General features: G+C 37.0%; 9 protein-coding genes across 9 annotated transcripts; 4 read left to right on the forward strand and 5 right to left on the reverse strand.

The window, feature by feature from the left end:
* The first annotated feature begins 1,445 nt into the window (after positions 1 to 1,445).
* On the forward strand, positions 1,446 to 2,650 carry BDF20DRAFT_984101 (uncharacterized protein). Its single transcript, XM_053085167.1, has 3 exons — positions 1,446 to 1,757; positions 2,168 to 2,289; positions 2,357 to 2,650. Exons 1-3 carry the CDS (start codon positions 1,555 to 1,557, stop codon positions 2,503 to 2,505), a joined length of 474 nt encoding a protein of 157 aa, XP_052940702.1. The 5' UTR covers positions 1,446 to 1,554; the 3' UTR covers positions 2,506 to 2,650.
* Positions 2,651 to 2,680: 30 nt separating this feature from the next.
* On the forward strand, positions 2,681 to 5,194 carry BDF20DRAFT_844680 (uncharacterized protein). The gene is made up of 5 exons (XM_053079637.1): positions 2,681 to 3,677; positions 3,772 to 3,859; positions 4,006 to 4,299; positions 4,379 to 4,567; positions 4,637 to 5,194. The coding sequence occupies exons 1-5, from the start codon at positions 2,868 to 2,870 to the stop codon at positions 4,828 to 4,830; spliced, it is 1,575 nt and encodes a 524-aa protein (XP_052940703.1). The 5' UTR covers positions 2,681 to 2,867; the 3' UTR covers positions 4,831 to 5,194.
* Positions 5,195 to 5,338: 144 nt separating this feature from the next.
* On the forward strand, positions 5,339 to 7,686 carry BDF20DRAFT_950266 (peptidase M18). The gene is made up of 12 exons (XM_053084870.1): positions 5,339 to 5,374; positions 5,449 to 5,473; positions 5,545 to 5,804; positions 5,886 to 5,959; positions 6,028 to 6,123; positions 6,209 to 6,266; positions 6,375 to 6,430; positions 6,511 to 6,608; positions 6,698 to 7,221; positions 7,298 to 7,379; positions 7,462 to 7,547; positions 7,612 to 7,686. Exons 1-12 carry the CDS (start codon positions 5,372 to 5,374, stop codon positions 7,660 to 7,662), a joined length of 1,413 nt encoding a protein of 470 aa, XP_052940704.1. The 5' UTR covers positions 5,339 to 5,371; the 3' UTR covers positions 7,663 to 7,686.
* Positions 7,687 to 9,103: 1,417 nt separating this feature from the next.
* Positions 9,104 to 11,697, forward strand: BDF20DRAFT_950267 (uncharacterized protein). The gene is made up of 2 exons (XM_053084871.1): positions 9,104 to 10,081; positions 10,200 to 11,697. The coding sequence occupies exons 1-2, from the start codon at positions 9,163 to 9,165 to the stop codon at positions 11,678 to 11,680; spliced, it is 2,400 nt and encodes a 799-aa protein (XP_052940705.1). The 5' UTR covers positions 9,104 to 9,162; the 3' UTR covers positions 11,681 to 11,697.
* A 64-nt stretch (positions 11,698 to 11,761) lies between these two features.
* Positions 11,762 to 14,228, reverse strand: BDF20DRAFT_844696 (coth protein-domain-containing protein). The gene is made up of 5 exons (XM_053079638.1): positions 14,109 to 14,228; positions 13,543 to 14,014; positions 13,150 to 13,389; positions 12,672 to 13,040; positions 11,762 to 12,601 (listed from the first exon to the last, which is right to left on the reverse strand). Exons 1-5 carry the CDS (start codon positions 14,146 to 14,148, stop codon positions 11,950 to 11,952), a joined length of 1,773 nt encoding a protein of 590 aa, XP_052940706.1. The 5' UTR covers positions 14,149 to 14,228; the 3' UTR covers positions 11,762 to 11,949.
* Positions 14,229 to 14,542: 314 nt separating this feature from the next.
* On the reverse strand, positions 14,543 to 15,603 carry BDF20DRAFT_811545 (P-loop containing nucleoside triphosphate hydrolase protein; the record flags this gene model as incomplete). Its single annotated transcript, XM_053076701.1, has 6 exons — positions 14,543 to 14,591; positions 14,677 to 14,702; positions 14,830 to 14,955; positions 15,029 to 15,112; positions 15,348 to 15,435; positions 15,494 to 15,603. The coding sequence occupies 6 exons, from the start codon at positions 15,601 to 15,603 to the stop codon at positions 14,543 to 14,545; spliced, it is 483 nt and encodes a 160-aa protein (XP_052940707.1).
* A 587-nt stretch (positions 15,604 to 16,190) lies between these two features.
* On the reverse strand, positions 16,191 to 16,593 carry BDF20DRAFT_799289 (helix-loop-helix DNA-binding domain-containing protein; the record flags this gene model as incomplete). The annotated part of the gene is made up of 2 exons (XM_053076337.1): positions 16,191 to 16,491; positions 16,553 to 16,593. Coding segments are annotated over 2 exons (342 nt in total), but the record flags the coding sequence as incomplete, so codon positions are not given.
* Positions 16,594 to 18,010: 1,417 nt separating this feature from the next.
* Positions 18,011 to 19,513, reverse strand: BDF20DRAFT_813047 (NMD3 family-domain-containing protein; the record flags this gene model as incomplete). Its single annotated transcript, XM_053076855.1, has 1 exon — positions 18,011 to 19,513. The coding sequence occupies one exon, from the start codon at positions 19,511 to 19,513 to the stop codon at positions 18,011 to 18,013; it is 1,503 nt and encodes a 500-aa protein (XP_052940709.1).
* A 1,364-nt stretch (positions 19,514 to 20,877) lies between these two features.
* On the reverse strand, positions 20,878 to 22,210 carry BDF20DRAFT_997322 (GDSL lipase/esterase; the record flags this gene model as incomplete). Its single annotated transcript, XM_053085438.1, has 6 exons — positions 20,878 to 20,974; positions 21,049 to 21,338; positions 21,431 to 21,640; positions 21,717 to 21,821; positions 21,902 to 21,926; positions 22,002 to 22,210. 6 exons carry the CDS (start codon positions 22,208 to 22,210, stop codon positions 20,878 to 20,880), a joined length of 936 nt encoding a protein of 311 aa, XP_052940710.1.
* Positions 22,211 to 23,517: the final 1,307 nt, after the last annotated feature.

The following is a 23,517-nucleotide window of genomic DNA, read 5'->3' on the forward strand; positions in this document are numbered from 1 at the left end:
CCAAAGAACCACTTCAACAGTCTATCTTCATTTTATCTGTATCATCATATACCTACTGTATTTATACAACATGATTCAATGCAATACACCAAGTTACATATCATCATTTCATATAATAATTCTATTTTAAGTATTCACTGAAACGACAGGAGAATGGTTGGAGAGGATCGCCGAAGAATTTGAAATAAAGATCACAACAGCGGTCCAAAAAATAGTTCTTCACCAGTTTTCGTCGTATATAAGTACCAAGTACCGATCAAAAGGTAAAGAGTGTCTATGATATCGTTTCTTACCAAATCAAATGTCATTGCAAAGCTGAAACACTGCTCTCTTCCTTTTTCCCACTCCCAATACAACATTTTACTAAAGTGCCGTTTAACATAGTATTTTGCTTCATTTGAATGGATAGATTTGTGCGTTGCAGGCAGAATAGAGACAAACTGAACAGAAAGCTTTTCATAAAATGATTCTCAACTACTTTTTGTAATGGCAGAGTTGAAAGTAATGTTTCTATAACATTAAAAGTCAGCAATTATAACTAGAAAATGAGCCTTTAACAGTGTAACAATTTTCAACCCTACTCTTGTCGAGCTGTTAGCATTATCATTAGCATCAATCTTAGTTATAATTGGTACACGCTCCCCTAAAGATGCATTGGATTTTGAAAGTGAGCTACCTTTGCGGCGATTTTGACAGATAGAGGATTTACGACTTTTTTCGGAGGTCTTGCTCGAAAACAATGGATGAGGTCGAGTCACGGCTTTTCGAACACATGGCTCTCCTTGTATTTGTTTAAAGCTGATTTCCTTCTTAACCTAACACTACTACTGTTGTAAACGGGATTTGCATTTGCACTTATGATTTTTGCTCAGATATTATAATTGCCCACTTTTTACAAAGGTCGTACCTCCATAGGAATATATTTGATTTATCTCGAAGGTGCTTCTGGCTTGAGTAAATCTAATCGAATACACCATTCAGTGTGCTATATTAGAATATGCTTTCACCGTATTTTTGGTTTACTTTCTTCGGTTTATCTTAGGCTGCTTGTTCGTAATTAAGCTATTAAACCTAAAACTATTGTTTAACGACGGAAACGGCCTATTGGCAGAGCTAACGATCACTTCCATTTTATTTTCTTCGATTTTCCTACTGTAATTTCTTTACACAATGGTTTGTACAATACCAGGAAAGTTCAAGGCTCATTTGAAGTGGCTGTTATATGGACCAAATATGCGAAATGGAATCCACCTTATGAAAACTTTAAAGGTTTTGCTTCAGTGTTACTGACCGTCTAGAGAAAGTGCAACATGATACCATCAACAAAGAGCGGAAGGAAAAGGGAAAGAAAAAAAAAAGTTGCGGAAGAACATCATTACTATTTCACATACTTTTTAAAACTCGAGGTGAATGAAGGACAAAAAGGTGAAGACTGTCAAGAGCCAAACACGTCAATAAAGGAAAGGAAAAGACACCGTCCGTGGCTGTAGTATCCTTGTTTGCAAAACTTGAAGAATACTATGGAATCGCGATGTCAATGCAGCAAAAAACATTATGGCTTATCAGCATTTCGAATTGGAAAAACAACATCTCAGTTCTTTTCCTATTATTGGCAGAACGAAATTGGCTCGATTTTTGCAGGTGAGCATCTCCATTTTAGTATGGTTTGATCTTCAAACTCCAACGCGTATGAATCAAAAAACTGGTTCGTTCCATTGTTATATCGCAGCTTTATCTAATCCCGAAGCTAAAAAACTGTATATCTGCAATTAAAAGAGTTTCTTCATTAACTTGTTGACTGTAGTGCATTTTCGTAACCTCGATCATTTTGATAAGAAGAGTATATAGGATCCATCCTTGATAATAGCAATTTCGACTTATAACTACTGTTCATTCTTACTCATTTTTATTGTATTCATCCAGCTGAATCGATAGATTCAAATTTTAGTGGATATGTTACTTTCATCCGAGGTTTTGTTTGCACGGTTAAGGTTGATTTACTGAAAACATATATAGTATGATAGGATACAATTTACTGTGAAATCACTCAAATGTTCGCAACTGAGGCAGTACAGTTGAGTTGAAGGCTTCTCAGTTTGAAATGCATTTTCGTTCAAACTCATTTTTAGGCTAAATAACTACTCTAGTGTACTTCTATTTTTTGCAGCTATCATGTTTACACAAAGAACTGTCGAACTGCCTTTTTAGTACGCGCTAAAGTTGTTCCAAGAATGATCTGTATGAGTTGGAAAGCTGAAACAAACTGCAATAGCCCGTTTCTGGGATTAGGTTAAAGGATCATCCGTGAGAATCATCTAGATGCTGTTGTCTATCCCGTGCTGCAGCAATGGTCCAGAGTTTCATAAAAAGTTCACTATGTCAGTGATACTCATTGTATTTTCTAGTAGTAGTATTCAGCACAAATACAAAAATACCGGCCTTTGGTTTACACTTAAACGTGACGATCAGTATCATAACAGAAATGTTATGTTCAAGCATCAATGAACAATAATAATTTTTTCTGGGAAACAAAAATAATCTGAGTTTGGTATGCCCGCGTGAGTGAATGTAAGTGCCCCTTTTGTTGACCTTTTTGTTAATTGTGGCGAATTTCTGAATCAAATGAAAGTCCTTATTTTTTCGATTGACGATTTAAACTTTTTTATTTTTTTTTTTTCTAACTAAAAATCGCTAAACTATGAGTTTGTTGAAGTAGCGAACTTTTTCTGTGCTTTTTCTTTAGTAATTTCTTTTAGTACCTTGGTATTTGTTGGCGTGCGTCTGTGTTTGTGTCGTACTGTGTACCTTTTTTTCTTCCCAGATTAAAAATTCTATATAAAAAGAGGTGTCTTCACTGTAAAAGGGGAATGGGAAACACAACAAGTAGCAAGGTAGACAACAATAAACGATCGTCCATTCTAAAGCTTCGAACACAAAGTAATCGTTCTATAGCTGGTTTAAGCCAACTTGCCTTGCCAGCTACCTCATCGACCACAGAAATAACTTCAGAGTCTTCACCTAATATTTCTTCTCCTCTTGATGCTCATCGCCATCAGCATGATACTCACAAAAATAGTCAAAGTCTTCTGAAACGGCTCAAACATTATAAGCCTCTTCAGCATTCAGAAAATGTTCAACGATCTACTACTCATCGTCGCGATCTGTCAAGTTCAACATCGTCAACTTTGCCAGTACCTCAATTTTCTAGAAGTTACTCTTCTTTACATCTATATAGATCACCTAGTACAGCTTCAGCGACTTTACATCCTAGTACAGCCACAACGTCGATAACGACCACGACTAATATCAGCAGTAACTCTTCGCCGTTAACCATAAATACTGAATATCCGTACAATCAAAATTACATTGATTATGATCAATCAAAACGTAATAAATCGCTGGCCGGTCCTTATTACGACAACCAACCTATATCCTCAACATCCACACTTGATTCCAATACAACTACAGTCGCTACTTCTACTACTACCTATAATACTTACACAAATGAGAAGAACCGTAATCTTAATACTACAATTGTAGCTTTCGATAAAGATGCAAAAGAAATTATTAATGCCACAATAGACGACTACTCCAGTGAACTCATGTTGAAAGAATTATATATGCTCTATGAAACAAGTCCTGAACGAAGAAGAGACCGTGACAGGAGGCACAGACAGGTAATTCCGCAGATACGCTAAAAATTCCACTTTTTCCAACACATCATACAAGTATATATAACATGTATATTATTTTAAATATTATCTATCATAGCACTATTTAATGAAACGCACTTGGGGCAAAAACTACAAGATTCCTTTGAATAACCCTTCCCTTATAATTGATTGGTGCTGCGCTACAGGTAAAAAAACTGATAGAGTAGCTATAGAATTTCTTTCGAATGTAATGATTATTTCATTGTAGATGACTTACCCATTTTGTTTTCTCTTACCTGTGCGTTGAATTGTACCCCGATTTTATTTTATTTTTTGTCATACATGCATTTAGCTGTCTGGGATTTAGAATTGGCTTTCGAGTTTCCTAAAGCTTGCATAGTTGGTATTGATCACGAATCTGTTACCGTATCCAGTTTAACTAATACTGTCAAGAACTTCAGCTTCCAAAATGCCATGATTCATCAAGGTGAAACTGGTCTGGAACGTTTTGAGGATAATCAAGTGGACTATCTAATGATGAGAGATGTTTGGCTTGTTAATACGCCAGCACTCAAATGGAAAAGCTTGTTTAGGGAAATATACCGCATTCTGAAACCAGGAGGGTATATTGAAATCTATGAGCAAGGTAGACAAAGGAAGGATATTTCTTTACAAGACTGCAGTATCAAAAAATGCTCATCTTTTTTGAAAAATAATCTCTGTAGATGTCAATTTTAGATCGATTGGGCCTCACTTCACGTTGTTAGAAACATGGTCTGACCGTTTCTATGAAGCCATTCAATTTGATCGTGATACAAACAATAAATTGGGTGGGTATCTGCAAGATGCTGGCTTCGTTAATGTTGTGGAAGAATCTATCGAATTGCCTGTTGGTGAATGGCCTGAATCCAAAGGTAAATCAGAATGACAATGCCAGTTACAATAAAAGAAAAACTCTAATATTCGGACCGTTATTGTTATAGAAATGAAAGAAACCGGATTTCTTATAAAAGACATAATTGAACGTCGTTATAGGGAGATAAAACGATGGTATTGTAGGTTCAACAATCTCACCGAGAAAGAATACGCAACCACTTTACTCAACGCTATTGATGAATGTGATCATTACAATACGACTGTTCGTAGCTTATATTACAGTGCACAAAAATCACCATAGTATTTTCAATACATTCTACCTATAGACTTACCAATACCTTTTTAGACTATACAACATCCCCTTCTCTAGAACATACATTACTCAGTACATATTACTATATCTCAATTAATTTTTGTATCTATCGTTATTATTCCATCTATGTGTGTAGATTTCATATGTAAAATAGATGCCAGTGAACAACAACAAATTACAAGTATTCAACCCGTCCCTCTACCTTTCATATATTGTAAATCAGTAAAAAACCTGCTGCTTCTGCTTTACTGCCGTATTATTCCATCACACGGATTTGACACAATTGATCTTCAATTTTCATGTTAATAATGTTTTGACCATAAAGTGCCTTCTAAAAATTTGCTAATTTGAGTGTAGATGCTTATATATGCAACAGCAAAAGCTCCCTTGATCGAAAAGGGGTTTTCAATATTCAAATAGCTGGAAAAAAGAATTGGAAAATTAGAGGTCAGACTGTTTCTTTTACCACGCTGTCATTGCCTGTGGAGCATAATCAAACTTTTCTAAGCTTTCAGTATATAATTGCACGATGGTACTGGACTAACTTATTTGTTTATTGTTTTACTCAATATTCCATACGCTAAAAGTTATTTTATCTTACAATAGTATAAATCAGAACCTCCAGAAGAAGGTATTTTTAACAGATGAATGAACTCTTGCATAAATCATTTGCTTATTCGTTGACACTCTTGCCTGATGTAGCCAAAGATTTCATCGAATTTGTCAACAAGTCACCCTCTCCCTTTCACGCGACACAGGAAGCTGCAGAAATATTGAAAGCGAACGGGTTCAAAGAAATCAAAGAACGCGACAGCTGGAATGATGGACTTATTCAACGTGAAGGGAAGTATTTCTTTACACGAAACGGCTCCGCTATTATTGCCTTTCAAGTAGGCGGTAAATACAACCCGGGAAATGGATTCTCTATCATCGGCACTCATACCGACTCACCTTGTTTAAAGGTATAAAAAAAAGATAGAATGGTTTCATTAGTCTACGCACAGTCAGTATATCATTAACTTTAAGCCAATTTTTTATCGAAGCTTAAACCAGTCTCTAAGAAAGAGAAAACTGGTTATCTTGAAGTAGGTGTCCAGCTATATGGCGGTGGTATTTGGTAAACCAATGTAGCTGTACGTCAACTCTTATTTCGTAAGCTAAATATAATTTATATATTTTATTTAGGCACACTTGGTTTGATAGAGATTTGAGCGTTGCTGGTCGTGTTCTTATTCAACAAGAAGATGGTACATTTAAGCATACTTTAGTAAAGATTGACCGGTGAGTTGGGGGAAAATAAATTGTAATTCTTCCGTTTGTTATGTTGAAATAACATATTGAATAACAAATCAATTTCACCGTATAGACCTATTTTACGAATCCCTACCCTTGCAATTCACTTGGATCGTACTGCTAATGAGAATGTAAGTTTTATCGTTTGTATTCTGAAGTGTGCCTTGACTAATGTAAACACAAAAAAAAAAAAAAAAAAAAAAAAACCCCAAAAAAAAAACTGGTGTATATGCTTGTAGTTTAAATTCAATAAGGAAACTCAACTAGCTCCCATCCTTGCTACGGCTACCAAAGCGTAAGTAAACCAACAAGTAAACCGTGACGAGGCAATAAAAGCAATTCCTTGACATTCAAAACTTTTCATGCGTCGAATAGTCAGTTATCCGGTATCGAACCTACTGAAGGTGTTGAAGCTGAAGCAAACCACCACCCAATTTTGATTCATATTCTCGCTGAGGAAATGAGTGTCAAGCGTAGGTTAAGCGCTTTCAATTTACAGCAAATACAATCTACGCTTAAACCAATTCTGAACGCACCCTTTCTTTTCAATTGATAAATTTAGCTTCACAAATTCGTGATTTCGAATTGGCAGTATATGACACTCAAAAATCCGTTATTGGTGGTGCTTTCAACGAGTTCATTTTCTCACCGCGACTCGACAATCTAGAAATGTCCTATTGTGCCGTGCGATCTTTAGTTGAAGCTAAAGGGTTGGAAAATGACAGTAACATCCGTGTTGCTGCACTTTTCGATAACGAAGAAGTAGGCTCTTTGACGGCCCATGGTGCCGACTCTAACCTTTTGCCTGCAACGCTTCAACGTTTAGCCAACACCAAGGTAGTAGATGCTTCTAAAGAGGTTTCTCCAACAGCATTCGAAGAAGCTATTCATAAGAGTATTTTGGTCAGCGCTGATATGGCCCATGCTGTTAATCCTAATTATGCTGATAAACATGAGGAAAATCATCGCCCTGAAATGCATAAGGGTACGGTGATCAAAATCAATGCTAATCAGCGTTATGCTACTACAGCTGTAACTGGTTTCGTGTTGAAAGAATTGGCAAAGAAGCATCAAATTCCCTTACAGGTATTGTAAAAGAAGAACAGAGGATGAGAAAACAAAGAAGTTAATGGATAGCTTTAACAAATTTTTTTTTTTTTAGGAATTTGTCGTGCGTAATGATTCTAGCTGTGGATCCACTATTGGTCCTATGCTAAGCGCCAAACTTGGTTTAAGAACAGTGGGTAAGGTTTACAACAATGAAATTGGTTTGTAACACAGTTAAGCATAATCTGGCCTCTCACTCCGGTTTATTTTGTCAATTAGACATTGGTAACCCCCAATTAAGTATGCATTCTATCCGTGAAACAGGAGGTACTGACGATATTAAACACGCCATTGACTTGTTCAAGGTAAACTTTCTGACGCATTAACTGTCCGTTCTGTCCATCCAGCTCACTAAATATCTGTCCATAGGTTTTCTACGAAGAATTTGCAGAATTAGACCAGAAAATTATTGTCGACTAATCATCAAAATTCTTAATAAAGCGCTAAAAGTTATAATTTCTCCCTTTGATGTTCTCTATCCTCTTTGAAGTATTGTGTCATTGTGTTGATTCAGTTATCAATCGGTGGCGGTTTTGTCAACGTCACACACTAAGCAATACGTTGTATATAAAAGGAGCTCTTTATGTAGGGTTCAATACAAAATCTATCTTCTCGTAGTTGGCGACAAAACAAAAAAAAAAAGGTCAAAAAACCAGAGTGAATCCATTATGTCGCGATTTACAAATAAGCGCACATAATATACAAGCTAACAAATATTTATAGAGAAAGCATTAGAGATTATATACCTAATACAAAGGATGCATACATGTTGCGGTCAAAACGGGGGCTCAATCAACGCCAGCAAATTTGAGCACGAAGCAGCCATTGCATTTGTATTATAATGAAACGAAAGTTTTAGGTCTCAATAATACGTTCCCGTTGCATGATAACTATTAATCATTAACTTGTCAGACCATTCTAGCTGTTCAAATGTGTGGATAAAACAAAAAAATGAAACTGATACACCCGATGTTGGGCACTTTGAAATGAAGAAACTGAATTGATTAAGCTTAAAGTGCTTTCCGATAATAATAGTACTAGAGATGATCAAGGGCAAAAACGCTGATCGCATACACTGTCTTTAGCAGCTGGGTTCAATTTACCTAAAAAACAAATGGCTCATCAAATTATGATTGCAATTGCATTATGCCCCCTTTATTTGAGCAAACATATAACATATAATGATCCAAATAGTAGGAAAAGGGTTTAATCAATTTGAATTTTGGGTGAAAGCCGAATACATTATAAGGCCACCACATTCACTATATAATAAATATGCTGAGAGCCAGAAGCCTTTACAATGTAAGTTTATCATGAAAAATGAAATTAAGTACATGCGGTGTAATGCAGGAGAAAGGAGGAACTGCTTGCATGTGATACGTACATACTGTAACAGCCATCCGCTCTGCAACAAAACCGAATTTTCATTTTCATTCTCTGCTGCTTCATTCATCCATAATGTTTCTACTGAGTCCAACGAAACAGTTGCAATCTTTGAAGTAGGGAAAATAAACAAGGAATGTCAGGATTTATAGAATAAAACATTGAAGAGCAAAACAAGGAGACTAATTTATACACTTCGAGAAAGAGACCAATCTACTTGTATATCTATAAAAAAAATGATATGAGAATTGATGAGGGAGGTTTGAATATAAAGATAGAAGATACTTCTTTGAAGGCAAGGAGAGTTAGAAAGACTGTAAGAAGCGAACAAAAAGTCTTTTGAAGTTTTATTGTATAAACTCTAGCCTCCTTAATAAGACGGCTCTTTTCGCAGGCTACAACAAGCATAAGTTTTTGTTTCATCCCCTCCTAATTCACAAATTGTTTCCTTCCTAAATCACCTTGCTCTTTTTCCTTTCTTTATTTTTCAAATTCTATAACCCTTTCGACCATTGAACAGCGACACCTGGAACTCGAATGAAGCAAATCTCTACAAAGCAATCTCAGCCACGGTCATCGCGTAACTCCTCTTCAACGTCACCTACGCCAATGAGCAGCAGCAGTAAGCCAAGACCTACTCGATCCGTAGCACCTAAGCAGCAACACGATAAATACAACCCTCCTGCAAATACATTGGCTGTTCCTCCACGCATACATAAGGAATTACGGTCAAAATCAGTATCTATTGAAAGAACAAGGCCTCATTCAAATCGATATCCATCATCGGATGATCGAAAGCCTTCAGCGCCGTCGGTTATGATTGACGAGAAGCCGCGACTCTCTATTGCAGATAGGTTTATGTCGACAAATTACGAAGCCAGTACTACTATTTTAAGAGCCTCCTCCTCCTCCTCCTTTTCACCAAGTATCTCCAGCTCCCCGCGACAGCAAGAAGAGACAAGAACAACATCGCCTTCGGCTTCAACTATATCCAATTGCATTACAGTTCTGTCATCTTCTTCCGACACCTATGGAGGTAATAATAACAAGAGGCATTCTGTAGCAGATAGATTCGCCAATAAAGGCTCTTCCACCAGAAATAACGATAGACAGCATCTGTCACCGAAAAATTCAACGAACGAAGATTTCTATCAATACAAACGGTCCCTATCACCTACCTCCGACTCACATAGCAATAGTTTAAGAACTTCCAGAGATGCATTTAGACCATCACTGCAGCAAATGCAACAAGAGATTCGCTCCTTTTCATTTGATGCAATAACGGCTGCAGACCAACAACCTCGAAGATTAACAATTGCTGACGCTTTTATGAAACGGTCATCTCTTCATTTACCCCCTACAGTACCTGAACTCAGTCGATTACGAGCGGCTTCCTTTGCAGGGGAACTCGAATTAGACATTCGTAGCAACAATAATAACAGGAAAAATTCACATGGTAAATAAGTAAAAAGAAGAAGAGGGGAAAGAGAAGAAGGAAATACTCGAACTTAATCGATATACTTATTAAATTGTCTCTCTCTTTTGCTACGTACTGATATCCCACATTCTAATAGTTCATCCGTTAGATGCACAACGATCAAAGTCATCTTTATTTGATGACAGGACGCGTTCTTATTTACAGAGTCCTGAATTATCGTTGTCCTCATCTTCTGCATCGAGTTCTTTATGTAACAGCAGCCAACTACTGGATAACCATAGAAAGCCAAATAGACCTTGGGGAAGTCAAGACACACTTGTTCAGCAACAGCCAGTCATTGAAAAGAAGAAACCTATCTACGCCCAATTTATGGAGTCCGAAAAAGATGCTACTTTGGATACCCAATCATTTACTTTCAATAGCTATAGTTTAGACGCTGCTGGTGGTGAACATATAAGTGAAAAGGAGAGTAGATTTAGTGGCTATAGGCAATACGAGAATATAGAAGATCGATACCGTTATTTTGATCACCAGCAACAGCAAAATGACTGGGCCGAAGAACGTAGTGCTTATGGCCATGAACCTTATCCCTTTTACGATGATGAAGATTATGACGAAGAAAAAGGAAGCTATTATGCTAGGACGAGTACTATCCAGAGTGTCAGCCATACAAATTCCAGTGCTAAATTACACGATAAGAATAATCATACCGATATAGATAGCACTAGTCGAGGATTTTGGATTGGCTGTTGCTTCATCAGTTGCGGACAAAGACCTAGCAGGCAATCTATTATGGAACAACAGCAGCTCAAACAACAAAAAAAGAAACGTGAAAGAGAGTTACAACAGCGTAAAGATCGTAAAAAGAGAGAGGAGCAGCGTTCACACCAGAAAAAGTTTGGTAAAGCAGGCAAATGGCGTTGTGGTACCGGTGGTTGTTGTTGCTTGGGCAGAAAAGCGTGCGTCTTTTGCATATTTTTATTTTTGATTTTAAGTACGGTGATCACTTACTTTTTATGGCCAAGAACACCCTTAATGCGCATCGAAGGGGCATCATTGACTTTACCGGCTAAAATCAGTGAAACGCGACAAGGTTTAGTGGGCAATGTTATTTTTGAGAGCGAATGGCTGGTGAATGTGACAGTGGATAATCGTCAAAACCATATACCCACACGGCTCTCCCGAGTGCAAGTATTAGCAAAAGATGCGCTAACAGGTCTGATTATTGGAAAGGATTTGCACGATGCTCAACAACAACAACAACAGCAGCAGCATGATAACTCTGATCAACAACAGGAATTATTACAGTCAATAACTTTACCTCCAAATAGCATTTCTACTGTACAATTACCAATACGACTTAATTATCAGGCACGAGATAGTACAGATCCTACATTTGTAGATATTGTGAGAGCGTGCGCTCCAAACGATCCGATATTATACCATCCTACGAATGACGAAAATGGCAATCAGCAACAGCAGCAACCACAGCAACGGGAATCTTTACCACTACATTTCTGGATTACATTACATTTTTACGGCTTGGATTGGCTAGGATATAAACCAACGTTGATAGCTACTCCTGCAACTGGTGGATTTGCTTGCCCTTTACCTTAGTCAATTTTCTAACATCCGATTCCAAAACACTTTTTGTAATATATAATACATTTAACTGATAAAACTTCTTCAAATATTCTTACAGGTACGATATTTCATAATAAACAAAAGACGGCATTCTTAAGTCAGTAGAATAGCTTTGAATTTGAGGTTTACTTATGGAATATTTAAAATGATAAAAAAGTGGGGCTTAATGGATACTATGGAGTATAGCACGGTGATATATAATTAAGTGATAGTGATAATTTGTAATATGCAAATGAATTGGTTTAACGCTTCAGTGGTAAGAATGGTAGTAGGGATGTGTCGCCCGAGTTCTTTTTGATGTTATCAAGCTTGACTTGAACCCATTCCTTAACACCATATAGCGAAGAGTGACCGGTGTTACCGTTGATAGCATTTTTGAAAGGAATATCCGAGTTCAATCGGATGATAAAATCTACAGCGGTCAAGATACTCAAACTAGTGGGTGTACCAATATTGCTCTTTTTGAAAAAGTCGCCATGTAGAACATTATTGACAGTAGGCGTGACAAATTCGTACCCCGAGATAACATGCGGCAAAGTCTTGTCCCAAGCAACATCATCTTGAATTAAGCTGACAACAGAATCAATGACAGGGTATGATTTGTCTGTATTATAAATGTTCGTGATTAAGTCAGACAAGCGTCTTTCAAAGAGAGCACGGTAGTAGGGCACATTCAGGAGGGCGACCATTAAGGGTCTGGTTTTAACACCACCATATTCATTGTAGTTGCCCAGACTAATTTTTTTCATGGAGACAGGACCACTTCCCATCGTATAATCATAGTCCCAATTAATATAAATGAATCGGTTTCGTTCAGGAGATTTGTATAAAAAGTAATTGTTTGTATTTTGAAGATAAGCATCCCAAGAGCCTTGCAGAAAGTCCAGAGCCATGCTATTATATTAAAATCGCTGTCAGCCTTTCATATCAAAAAAAAATATAGGATCTATAGTAGATAGATTACCATGTTAGGAAGCCTTCAACATCAAGATGGCTTTCCCAATCTGTAACTGTGGCATTAAGGGATGTCTGGTTCGCTGATTTTTGGAATTCCAATTGCTGGTTAATGAACTTTATGAAGGCAATCAAATCATTTAAACTATCATCTCCTGAGTCTGACTTTTCTGCAATGGAATAGGCCGAGCCAGCATAATCTGTAGCATTATCTCCTTTGTATGACAAATCGGCACGTTTATCACCAGTACCTCCTTCGCCTTCATAGAAGATACCATTTTTATACTTATTGCCAGCGTTAAATTCATTTTTTAACCATGTATCATCATACTTCTCCATGATAGTGTAAAGGCCAATGGGTCGTCCATTTAAAAAAACTCTGTATCAAATCACGAGAATGCGTGATTTGAAACCAAGCATGTCAGTCCAGCGGCTTTTTTCTTATCCCTGATTTCTATTAATATACAATCGAAAGCATGTATACTTACCGGACATAAGAGCCTCTGGTGGCAGGTTGGTTTGCAGCCCTCAACATATCACTAGTCAAATAATCACGCATGTAACTGGGATCAGTTACAGTTGAGCGAAGTTTTAATTTCCTGAAACCACTGATATCATCTTTTGCTTGTTTGTTGAGCTTGATGTTATAAGAAATTTTTGTTAATTGTCTTGACGAGCGACCACCGACTTCAAATTCAGCCTGCTTGAACAATTTAACAGAATCCTTTCTGGTTATTTTGGTTGTTATTTGTTTTTGTTTATTGAAAGTGTTGTTGTGGCGAGTGCGGTCGAATGGTGCGTTTCATTCGGAGAGAAAAAAAAAGCTGGAGTTATTATCCACCCATTGTATCATACTTGGACTTTGATAAAATTTGTACTACCTGATGTATACAATATCGGCAGTAATAGTAATATCCTTGGCTACGTTATGATGCAGATTATCAAAGTCTGATTGATTAGCTACCACTTGAATAGTGGGTATTTCGCCTTCAGGGTGTAAATCTTCGTCATCACGACGATTGTAATTTTTAGGAATACTAGCAACCAATTCGAAATGTTTGATATCCTTTTTGTTCCAGTTTCGATTAAAAAACTCATTAGGCGTGCTAGTTGAAACAGCGGGGCGAGAAAATGGCTCTCTCTGAATCAGTGCATTTGTATTCTTGTCAAACTTGGCATAAGTATAGATGGCATTGGAAGGTGCGCTACCTTGAAAAAGAATGGAGCTGATATTGGACGGCGTTAAGGGATAGGTAACGTTATTGATGATAATACCAAAATTGGTGGCCTCTGCAGAATCTGTAATGACACTGTAGGTTATATTATCTGCAACTACAAGATAAGCAGCTGTAACTATATTTTTTGCAACAGATCTGTTAGTTGCCTTATCAAATCAAATATGAAGAAAAAATGGTTGCAACAAATCAAGCAATGACTAATCCTTTACACAGATGCAGTAAGCAAAAAACAACGCGCCGACTTCTCATATTCGCTTTTTTTTTGGGATTCGAAGAAAATTTGAAGGAAACCGAAAAAGAAAGAGCCAAAAAAAAAAAAAGGAAAAGAATAGACGAACGGATTTAAAAAGCTTTTTGGGAGATTAAAAAATATCCAATACGGTCATAGATGAACCCCTTCTGTCATTGAGAGAGCTTAAAGGCACAAGGACGTCGTTATCGCACTAGAATGCATGAGGCGAAACGCTCAGCTGTACATCATTCATTTGCATGCATGTAAAATCTTTGGCTCTTCGATGCGCTTAAACTGAACATAATTTTCAGTACATACTGCGCTGTACATTCTTTTTTGATATAGGCAATTCCGCATAACTCTTGTTCAGATTTCGACGAGCTATTTATTCCTTCATGAACCATATTTTCTTTACGAATCTGTCAATTGTAAGACTATCCAATCCAGCCCTTCGTAAAGACTGAAGTAAGGGAGGTTATACGTTAACTTCTGATTTCTAATTGTATTTTTTTGTTTCACAGTTTTATCCCCATTTGCACACTTACCCCTCTCCTGTCAACGCAGAGCACGCCTAGATGAAGCAAAAAAATTGAAAGTAAGAATAGGGAAAAAGGGGAGTGGGAGGGGCGTGCAAAAAAAAAAAAAAATAACTTCTGCCAATATAGGCCAGTCGAAATAATGATTCAATTCCTCCATACCTGGATATGCCATTGCCTATCCTTTAATTTGCTTAGACCCAAGGCTTCTGATATTTTTGCTGCTCCTAATGCACCTTTTGCATCCTGCTTATTCGCAAATACTAATAGACTAGCATTTTGCAATTGCTATCGTTGTAAAATCATGCGTGTAAGATGTCCGTTTATCATACTTTTACAGCTCTCTGTGGATGTGCCTTACATCACTTTCCATCATCTGATGTAGTTCCTGCTCTGCTAAATGAAGCCTACCAACGTCCGTACTGTCGATGACCATAATAACGGCCTGACTCAAGAAAAAATATGTTCGTGTAGGTGTTGGTTTGACTTGTATAATCTATCGATCAAACTTGAAATGGTACGTATGCAGATGATTACCCTTGTATCGACATAGTATGTCTTCCAAGTACTTCGCAAAGACTCTTGTCCTCCAATATCCTACATTGTTCAATAGAAAATTGTTGATAAACGATACTTTACTTGACAAAGGTAAATAAGGTCAGGAACCGCGAGGGCTTTACCCACATAAGGAACTTTAAGTTTTTGTATTCAACTTCTTCGACATTACTGCCAATGGTGGGTGTTGTTGTTACGACCTGATTCATCAAACTAGAATGAATTAAATTTTTTGTCGTCCTTTTCTTTTCTGTTGCATACGTTGTATTACAGTTTATATAGAATGGTTGTTTTGCCCGCATTATCTAGACCAACAATGATAATTTTCACTTGTGTTTTTGAGAATAATTTATTCCATAAATTGCTAAATATGATGCCCATGTTTTCCTTGTAAAATAAAGAGAAGTGTCGAGGTTTAAGGTGTAGGTAGAAAGGCACAACAAAGAAAAAGAAAAAGAATGATAGAAAGCCCCAAAATGGGATAAATGAGATTGAATTTTTGGTAAAGCTCAAAGCTTGTTTACTGTTAAACTTATGTAAGCGAGACAACGTCTTTACGGAAATGAAACTGTAGTATAACTGAAATTAAAGCTATTTCCTTTAAAAACTGTTTTCCTGCGACAAGTTAAGAAATTGTAAATAACAATAAGCCTTTTCTCTGGGAACAGTAGAGTGTTATTTATAGTGCAGATATGCGTGATGCTCGGATTATGTCATGAGAAAATGCAGCTTTTTTCAAAAGAAAAAGAAAAGAAATAAAAAGCTGGTCAAGGAATAATGGTCGTGAAGGAGCATATGGATATAAAAGGGATATAGATATTAAATGATACATATAAACATACAAAAAAGTTGAATAAATGAGAGTAAATATAACATATGTTGGGGGAAAACTAGATTGTAAATACATCGTTGAAGGATATAAGGTAAGATAAATTTCAGTGATAGGCATTATTGCTATCACCAGAGGCCAATCGAGTCAAGTTTGGTGGATGCGATAATTCTTGCTGCTGTGATGTCATGCGGTACATATCCAGCATATTCTCTAATTCCTGTATACGCCTTTGATGTTGCCTTAGGTTATCATGGAGTAGCTTGATATGGTCCACAGAGTTTCGCAAGATGCTTCCCTTGCTCAGCTTAGCAGCATCTCGATCAGGCAAAAGGGTAGCTAACTCATTGATTCGATCATTGATATTATCTCTTCTCCTCCTTTCTACCGCATTATGAGATTCTCTTCTACGACGTTTTTTATCAAGTATTTGTTGCATACTAAAACGAGCCATATAATTAGCGTCCACATATTGCTACTCCTGCCAACTTGTATCCTTACTTTCGCTGTAGTATTTCATCTTCTACACTAGTAGGGCTTGTCGTAGGCGATAAAAAACTTGCACTATCACTCGCTGAATCATAGTTGCTGTTTGCAAAATTAATAGTTATCGGTTCAGGAACATGGATTGAGGTCGAGGAATCAAAATTGGTTACTTCATAGTGTTGTTGAACTTGGTGGGCGTTTATTTGTTGTTGTGAATGTTGCTCATGAGGATATCGGTTATACGCTGTTTTTATCGGAGGTGTATCATCTTGAACTGGAGAAGGAAATCCAGTGTTGGTCATCGACACTTTATTATGTGGCTGTTGAGGATAGGGCTGCTGCTGCGATGATTGTTGAGGGAAAACATAATGGTGCGTTTGTTGAAATTGCATTGCAGTAGTGGCAGCACTATTGTTAGTATTGTACATGCTTCGCTTTTACTGTAATATGCTTGTGTTGAAAGAAAATAAGTAGAAAAAAGAAGGGGAAACCACAGAAAGATGGTTACTGAAACTATTATTCCAACACAAGCGACTGTGTGAAAACAACATTCTGGTGCTATACAAAATGACGTAGGACAAAAGGCTCACGGGGTTCTTATTCGTTGCCACCTGATCGCAAGTTCCTTAAGAAAAGGGAACAATGCACTAAGCATTATAATTATCTTTGCTTTCTATGTTTTCTTGTCTAGTAGAAAGAAGTTCGATGGAGTTCCCCCCCCCCCAGCTATAGATACAAACATCCAACAGATGCTGTTTTGAAAATTAAAAAATTGACATGCCTATTACCATATAAAAACCGACTAAAGTGAGCTGTTGGTATTGACCAGCAGTAGAAAATTATCTTTGAATGTGTTAAAAGCCATTTTGCAGGAACCCTTTTATAATGCGGATTAGCTTCATTTGATCTGATACTATTCTGCACTGCAATTGTTTCTTTATTTCTAGAAATTCATGCTGTCGAAAGATGATCTTCAAAATTAAATTGGCGATTGTATGACGTTTGTGAAATGCATAAATGTAGTCCAGCTTTTCACCTTGGCTTTTCTTTACTTCTTTTTCTCCTATCACATCGAGTATTAATGCCTACTGAAAAACCTACGAAAGACCCGTTTACGTCGACCGGTGCAGAATCGAAAACTGGCGGTAGCAGCACACTATTTCGATTGACCGTAGCTCCTTTCGCTGCTGTGGGTGGTATGCTAGATCAAGCAGCAAGGAAATTGTTCAGAGCAGCTAATAAAGAACAACAAGATGAAACAGCGGCTTCTATACCAACATCCAAAAACTAGTCAAGTGCCGACGTTCAAATAGTACAAGTAAAAAATCTTCAATATTGCTTTTTGATATCTCATTATAATACAAAATAAAGCACAGCAAAAACAAACGTGCTTTATACTACTTTTATTATTGTTCTTTTCGAAAGATTCTAAGAATATTACAGGAGATAGAAAATATACACATTTTAAACAATTTACATTTCCATTTCTTCATCCTCATCCACCACAGCGCCTGATGCTGCTCTTGTTACTAATGGCGCTGCTGTGTTCTCGTCATCATCATCATCGTCCATATTGATAGCCATTTCGTCCAACATCTCTTCCAAAGAAATTTCGGGCAGTTCTTCTTCCTCAGAATCAATTATCTCATCATTATCCATGGCCATTGTCTGTTTAGAAGCATTGGGATTCTTGAATATATTAATAGTGGATCTGAATTCTGGGTCTTCTTCGATATCACGCATGAATAATTCCATATCATTTTCAATCTTGGCTTGATCTTGTTTACGAGGCAGCATCTCATCCACTTCTTTACCCAATTGCTGCAACTTCCAATTTCTAGGTTTCGATCTTTTCTTACGTGCTGGATAGGATTTACGTACTAGCACGATATCTGGTAGACTTGCTTGTTGGTGTAATTTTTCATATTCGTCATTGTTAAAGTTGGCTCGAGCGAGATCGTAACCCATTACGGTGTCACCTGGATTCAAAATAGCGCCTAAATGTGATCTGACAATAAATTGTTCATCGTTTCGTCCAAAATCTGACATACGAGCTACATGCACATCACAGAGGACATTTCTACCGTTCACAGGGCCTAAGGGCTCTACATCTAATACATAAAATTCAATCATCGCTTTGGCACTGGCTAAAGGCTGGAATGGGTAACGGTAATAGTGTGTTGTAGTGACATCAGCCATGGCTAACGTGTGAGGGTCAAGTAACTGGATCGAATTGCTGATACGTGTACAAATGAGAAGCTGGTTGATATTACCAAATGTGTTGGATAATTTTTTGGGTATGCAAACTAAATCGTCTTTACAAACGGGTGCAATTTCTGCTGAATAAGTGAATTTATAATTACTAACACTAGTATGGATATCCTTTGAAATCAATTGTTCACTAGTTTTATATCGCAAAGGAACAACAGCACTGAGAAATTCGACCATTTTGATAGCATGACTACGGGCACCGTAGTAAAAATCAATACCATCTTTTGTTTCTTTGATGTTGGTTGTATCCTTATGCGCATTGTGTTTCAAGATCAACTGTTCGAGATACAAGAAAGTACGCTTATGATCCACTTTTTGACGCACCTGGACGACGGCTTTCCATGTGTTTTGAGCTGCTAAACGAGTACATTCATCACATTGTTGATGTGAAACGACAAATTCAACTTCGAAAATCTGCTGAAGGATAGTGTTGACGAATACTTCCTTTTGAATGGTCAATTTCACTTTAATACGTCGACTGTGAGGTTCTGTCCAAATAAAGCCAGCATCAATCAAACGAACTTTATTGAGGCCTTTTAACTTTTTGAGACAGAGAGTTAACAATTCTCGGGATTCCAGTTGAGCCGTAACCCAAATACCAGGTGGTTGCAAATAACGTTCGCAATTACGGCAGAAATGAATGGTGGCTTGCTTGGGAATACCTTCTGTAATGTCTACCTCATTACGAATACAGTTGACACACATGTTGGCTGCATTGGGTGGTGTTGGTGCACCACATCCAGGACACTATACAAGCGTAAAACGCCATAAATAATGACTGCGGTTAGCTAGCTGTTTCTACCAAACGAATAGAAGACATAGTGAGGATCAAACTGCATTACCAAACTATATTGAAAAAAAAAAGAGAATTAGCTTCTGTAATCAAATGTGAATGCCATAATGCCTCTACTTTCAGAAACATACATTAATTGTTCAGTGATTTCAGGATGGTATTCCATTTATGCTAAGGATAATTGTGCTTCTGTTTGAACCAAAAAAAAAAGAAATACAAAAAATAGAGGAAAATGAGCTTTAATAATAGACACTCTAAGCCACCTTCTTGATTTGTCAGTTCTGCGCAGCTGTCAAGAGTTATTTCAATTCAGGTACTCCGACGAACAAATGGTATTTTCTTTTAGCAAAAGCGGTTATCAGTAGAGTCTTTAATTTTTTTGAAATCGTCCAATGAAATGCTCCCATCTGAGAGGTGAATTATTCAGACTGGAAAAAAAAAGAGTACTCTCAAGATTATGTATAAAGCTGATCAAATCTGACACTCTAATGCTTTTTGTATTCTTTGTTGCATAAATTGTCCATTTGCTTATTGGGTGATAAACAAGTTATGACTAAAACTTGGGCTTGATTGGTTCTAGTATATTCCTTTGTCTTCTGGTGATATAAAGGGGCAAATTACAGTCAATGAGTAGATAAAGACTTTATAAAGCAGAGGCAGAAATGGTTGCATTGCTCTGTCCTTCACCTTTCTCAAAAAAAAAAAAAAAGGCACCGGTAACTTGTTATTCGCTCTTGTGTCTTGTTTGAACATATGCTTATGCTGGCTATCATACATTGTGTTTTAGTGTCATGGTTCGCTTCTTTTTGTTCTAACTCATGGTTTCTTCTGCTGGCCTCGTTGCTCGAACTCGCTACTACCAGATGTATATGCTGTACCTTTCCTAATCAGAAACGGTACATGCGCTCACAGCCGATGGCTGTAATACCTTTTGGGTAAGAAGTATAAAGAAATGAACAAGACTGCCAAACGCCCTCAATAACACCACTTTTTCTGTCAAATGTGTCATTCTGCTCAACTCTAACTTTTGACACTACATCTCATATGTAAGTATTACAACAGCATTTCTTATTTTATTTTTACACCTTTTCACGTACTAATAGCGTATACGTTATCATATTTCATTGATCTGTCTCGAAATCGGTCTCATAGTTCATGTCCTCTATCAGTATAACCTCGTTGCGATTTAAAACATATATTTTATTAAATACTTGAACGTATAAACAGAATAGTCTTAAGGACACTTTGCATTATCCTTCATTGCCATAGCAATCTGTCATAGCCATCCTTCATTTTGCATAGATTGAAAAACCGCTTCTGCTATTCGACGATGAGTTTTACTGGAGGGATGAAGTTTATCCCACCAAATATAACTTTAAAAGGGCATAAAAATATGGTCACTAAATGTTCAGCGGTGTGTAAGATAGGGATAGACATAATCACTCACCCATCACAGCTTTCCCCAGCATTACAATGTTGTCTAGCATTTTTTTCACGTTCTTCAGGAGAGAAATTTTGCTCAAACAGACCGTATGTATCAAAGAAAAATGCTTGAACATTGGGACTGCCAGATCGGAACTTATCCATAGCTAATCGTAGCCGATCATTATATTCTAATATTAGTTCTTTCAAATTATTTCTAACATTGGATTGCACCTCTTGATACATGGGCAATTCCTGTAAAGGAATCAAGCCTAGGAATACAATGTAATTCGCTCCTGACTTTTGAAGTTTGCGCTAGTATCCATCATAACATGTTAAACATATTGATCGCTGTGTGTTAAATCCTTGATATAAAACGGATATGAAAACACAAGAAGAATTCTTACCCAGGCATCTTCTATGGTTGACACTATATCATCCAACTGTTTGATACATTGAGCTATATTTCCATCATACTTTTTAAAGAGATCGTTGATATCGTTTACGCCAGTCCATAAGAAATAGGCTGACCCACTTTTTGATGCGGAAGCTACGGATGTACTTAGGTAGCTGTTTACTTGAGTATTCATATCTTCAGTACCCCTAGGAGTTATATCCTAACGATAGGTGATATATCAGGTGCTTGTTACGTACAGACTAGGTTGCTGTTTATGTAGTAGATATCACACTTACATTATTTGCAGTCGAGCCTGACCGAGCAAAGTCAAACAACTCAACATCACCTAGAATTTCCGCTAAATGCTCTATCCATAGCGGTCCGTCAGCTGAACGCCTTATCTGTATATACATCAACATCAGCAATATAGTGTCAATTTCATTGAGGGGAAAAGAATATCTTCATAGTTTCTCTATCTTACATAGTTTGAAGTTTGCGGATGGAGACTGGTTTTTGTATCAAAATGTCAATGTAAAAGAAACTCCATTAAACTGTCAAAAGTTTTGCATCAATCTTTTTACCTCGCTGTATCAATTTCATTGGAATTGCTTTCAAAGAAACCATCGAAAGAGCCATTATCTGTATACGAATCACCGAATGCAAAAATTCGACTAAACCCAACACCCCTTCTTTCTCTGAATGTACTTCGACATTGTATAATTCCTGCTTGAAGAGAAAGTACGGATAAAATATAACAAAGAATGGTGGAGCCTGACCAGCGATATCGCATTTGTTTATCGATTTTGATAATATGAACAAAAAGGAAAGAAAAGACTAAATCAGGAGGAAGTAGTTTCTGGCATTCAGACATCCAGTACGATGTCCTTCAGTGAGCAGTAACTTTATATTGAAAGTATGTTATTCATGTAAATGCAGGATGTTTAGGTCACTCCATTCAAACTCAAAAATTGTGATGAACGGGGCGAGTGAGCAATCGTATCTCCTTGCCCCCCTATAATTCCGAAAGGTTGAGACTAAGCTTACAACCGCCTGTTCGGTAAAAAATGATAATGATTATGTAAATCATGTATTGTTTATTAGATAAAATTTGCTCACAATTGTTGTTGGCTCGAATAGCATCTGAAAGCTCCCAAATAAACACTTATTTCTGAAGGTCACCAGTCTAGCTGCAGTTCATGGTGATAGTACATTTGGAATCATAAAACAAAATGACATGTAAAGAGGCTAAAATACCTAGGACAAAATCTTACCTATAAAAGGTTGCAAAAGAAAATAAGCATTCTGTTTTGTCAATACATAATGACTGTATGAAAACCATATATAAGTATAACCTATATTTTGCATCAAAATAAAAGGCTGCTTCCATAATGGCAACGAGAACTCCTTCTGAAGAATTTTATAGAGAAATTATAAGTACAACGCTCTCGATTTGACACTTCCTTTTGACGCTTAGACAAGTAAATGGATATTAAAAACGGGAGGGACAAGAAAGGCTAGAGTCAAATTAAAACTGAAGGAAAAAATCTGCGCCGAAGACTATGCCCTAGAGTCGCTAATTTCCTGGGATATATCTAACAGTTGACTTACACACTATAACATTCTAATCACAAAAAATGCTTTGCTAATACTTTTTCTTTTTGGTTGATATTGCGCAGTGTCCTGAACATAGTGTTCCGTTTAAACTAAGTAATTGCTCATTGCACCTTGCCTTCACAGATTCAGAAAAAAAAAAAAAAAAAGAGTTCAGCAGTGATCTGTCATAAATCTTTAAATCTGTTGTGATCTAATTTTTGCCCATAACATTTTCCAAAAGGAACATAGCGAACAAAAATGTAAATGACGTGTTCCTGCAACAAGGTCATTTATAGGTCAGAAAAGGTACAAGACTGACTTAACAATTTTTACACCTTTTGGTTGAGGGTGGAAGCAATTGGCATTTTATCACTTTTAAGGTGCTTGATTTCCCAAACAAACATAAGCATCTTAAAGAGTATTCTAGATGCTACATATCTACAGCCCGGAATAGCTATTTTTTTAAGATTTGATCTCACGACTGTTTCAGTTAACTTGAAAGTA

Source organism: Mycotypha africana (genome assembly GCF_025528875.1).
Source record: "Mycotypha africana strain NRRL 2978 chromosome Unknown BDF20scaffold_1, whole genome shotgun sequence".
Classification (NCBI taxonomy): domain Eukaryota; kingdom Fungi; phylum Mucoromycota; class Mucoromycetes; order Mucorales; family Mycotyphaceae; genus Mycotypha; species Mycotypha africana.

Excerpts from the sequence above, each read along its gene's own strand:
- BDF20DRAFT_950267 (XM_053084871.1), top strand. The coding sequence starts at position 9,163 with ATGAAGCAAATCTCTACAAAGCAATCTCAGCCACGGTCATCGCGTAAC. Across the intron at positions 10,082-10,199 it reads TAACAGGAAAAATTCACATG|TTCATCCGTTAGATGCACAA; the intron begins GTAAATAAGTAA and ends ACATTCTAATAG.
- BDF20DRAFT_844696 (XM_053079638.1), bottom strand. The coding sequence starts at position 14,148 with ATGAGAAGTCGGCGCGTTGTTTTTTGCTTACTGCATCTGT. Across the intron at positions 14,015-14,108 it reads TTTTTGCTTACTGCATCTGT|TTACAGCTGCTTATCTTGTA; the intron begins GTAAAGGATTAG and ends CAAAAAATATAG. Across the intron at positions 13,041-13,149 it reads ACCAGAGGCTCTTATGTCCG|AGTTTTTTTAAATGGACGAC; the intron begins GTAAGTATACAT and ends GATTTGATACAG.
- BDF20DRAFT_844680 (XM_053079637.1), top strand. The coding sequence starts at position 2,868 with ATGGGAAACACAACAAGTAGCAAGGTAGACAACAATAAACGATCGTCC. Across the intron at positions 3,860-4,005 it reads TGATTGGTGCTGCGCTACAG|CTGTCTGGGATTTAGAATTG; the intron begins GTAAAAAAACTG and ends ACATGCATTTAG. Across the intron at positions 4,568-4,636 it reads TGAATGGCCTGAATCCAAAG|AAATGAAAGAAACCGGATTT; the intron begins GTAAATCAGAAT and ends TTATTGTTATAG.
- BDF20DRAFT_950266 (XM_053084870.1), top strand. Across the intron at positions 6,431-6,510 it reads CTTGCTACGGCTACCAAAGC|TCAGTTATCCGGTATCGAAC; the intron begins GTAAGTAAACCA and ends TGCGTCGAATAG. Across the intron at positions 7,548-7,611 it reads ACGCCATTGACTTGTTCAAG|GTTTTCTACGAAGAATTTGC; the intron begins GTAAACTTTCTG and ends ATCTGTCCATAG.
- BDF20DRAFT_984101 (XM_053085167.1), top strand. The coding sequence starts at position 1,555 with ATGGCTTATCAGCATTTCGAATTGGAAAAACAACATCTCAGTTCTTTT. Across the intron at positions 1,758-2,167 it reads AATCCCGAAGCTAAAAAACT|CTATCATGTTTACACAAAGA; the intron begins GTATATCTGCAA and ends TATTTTTTGCAG. Across the intron at positions 2,290-2,356 it reads TAGCCCGTTTCTGGGATTAG|AGTTTCATAAAAAGTTCACT; the intron begins GTTAAAGGATCA and ends GCAATGGTCCAG.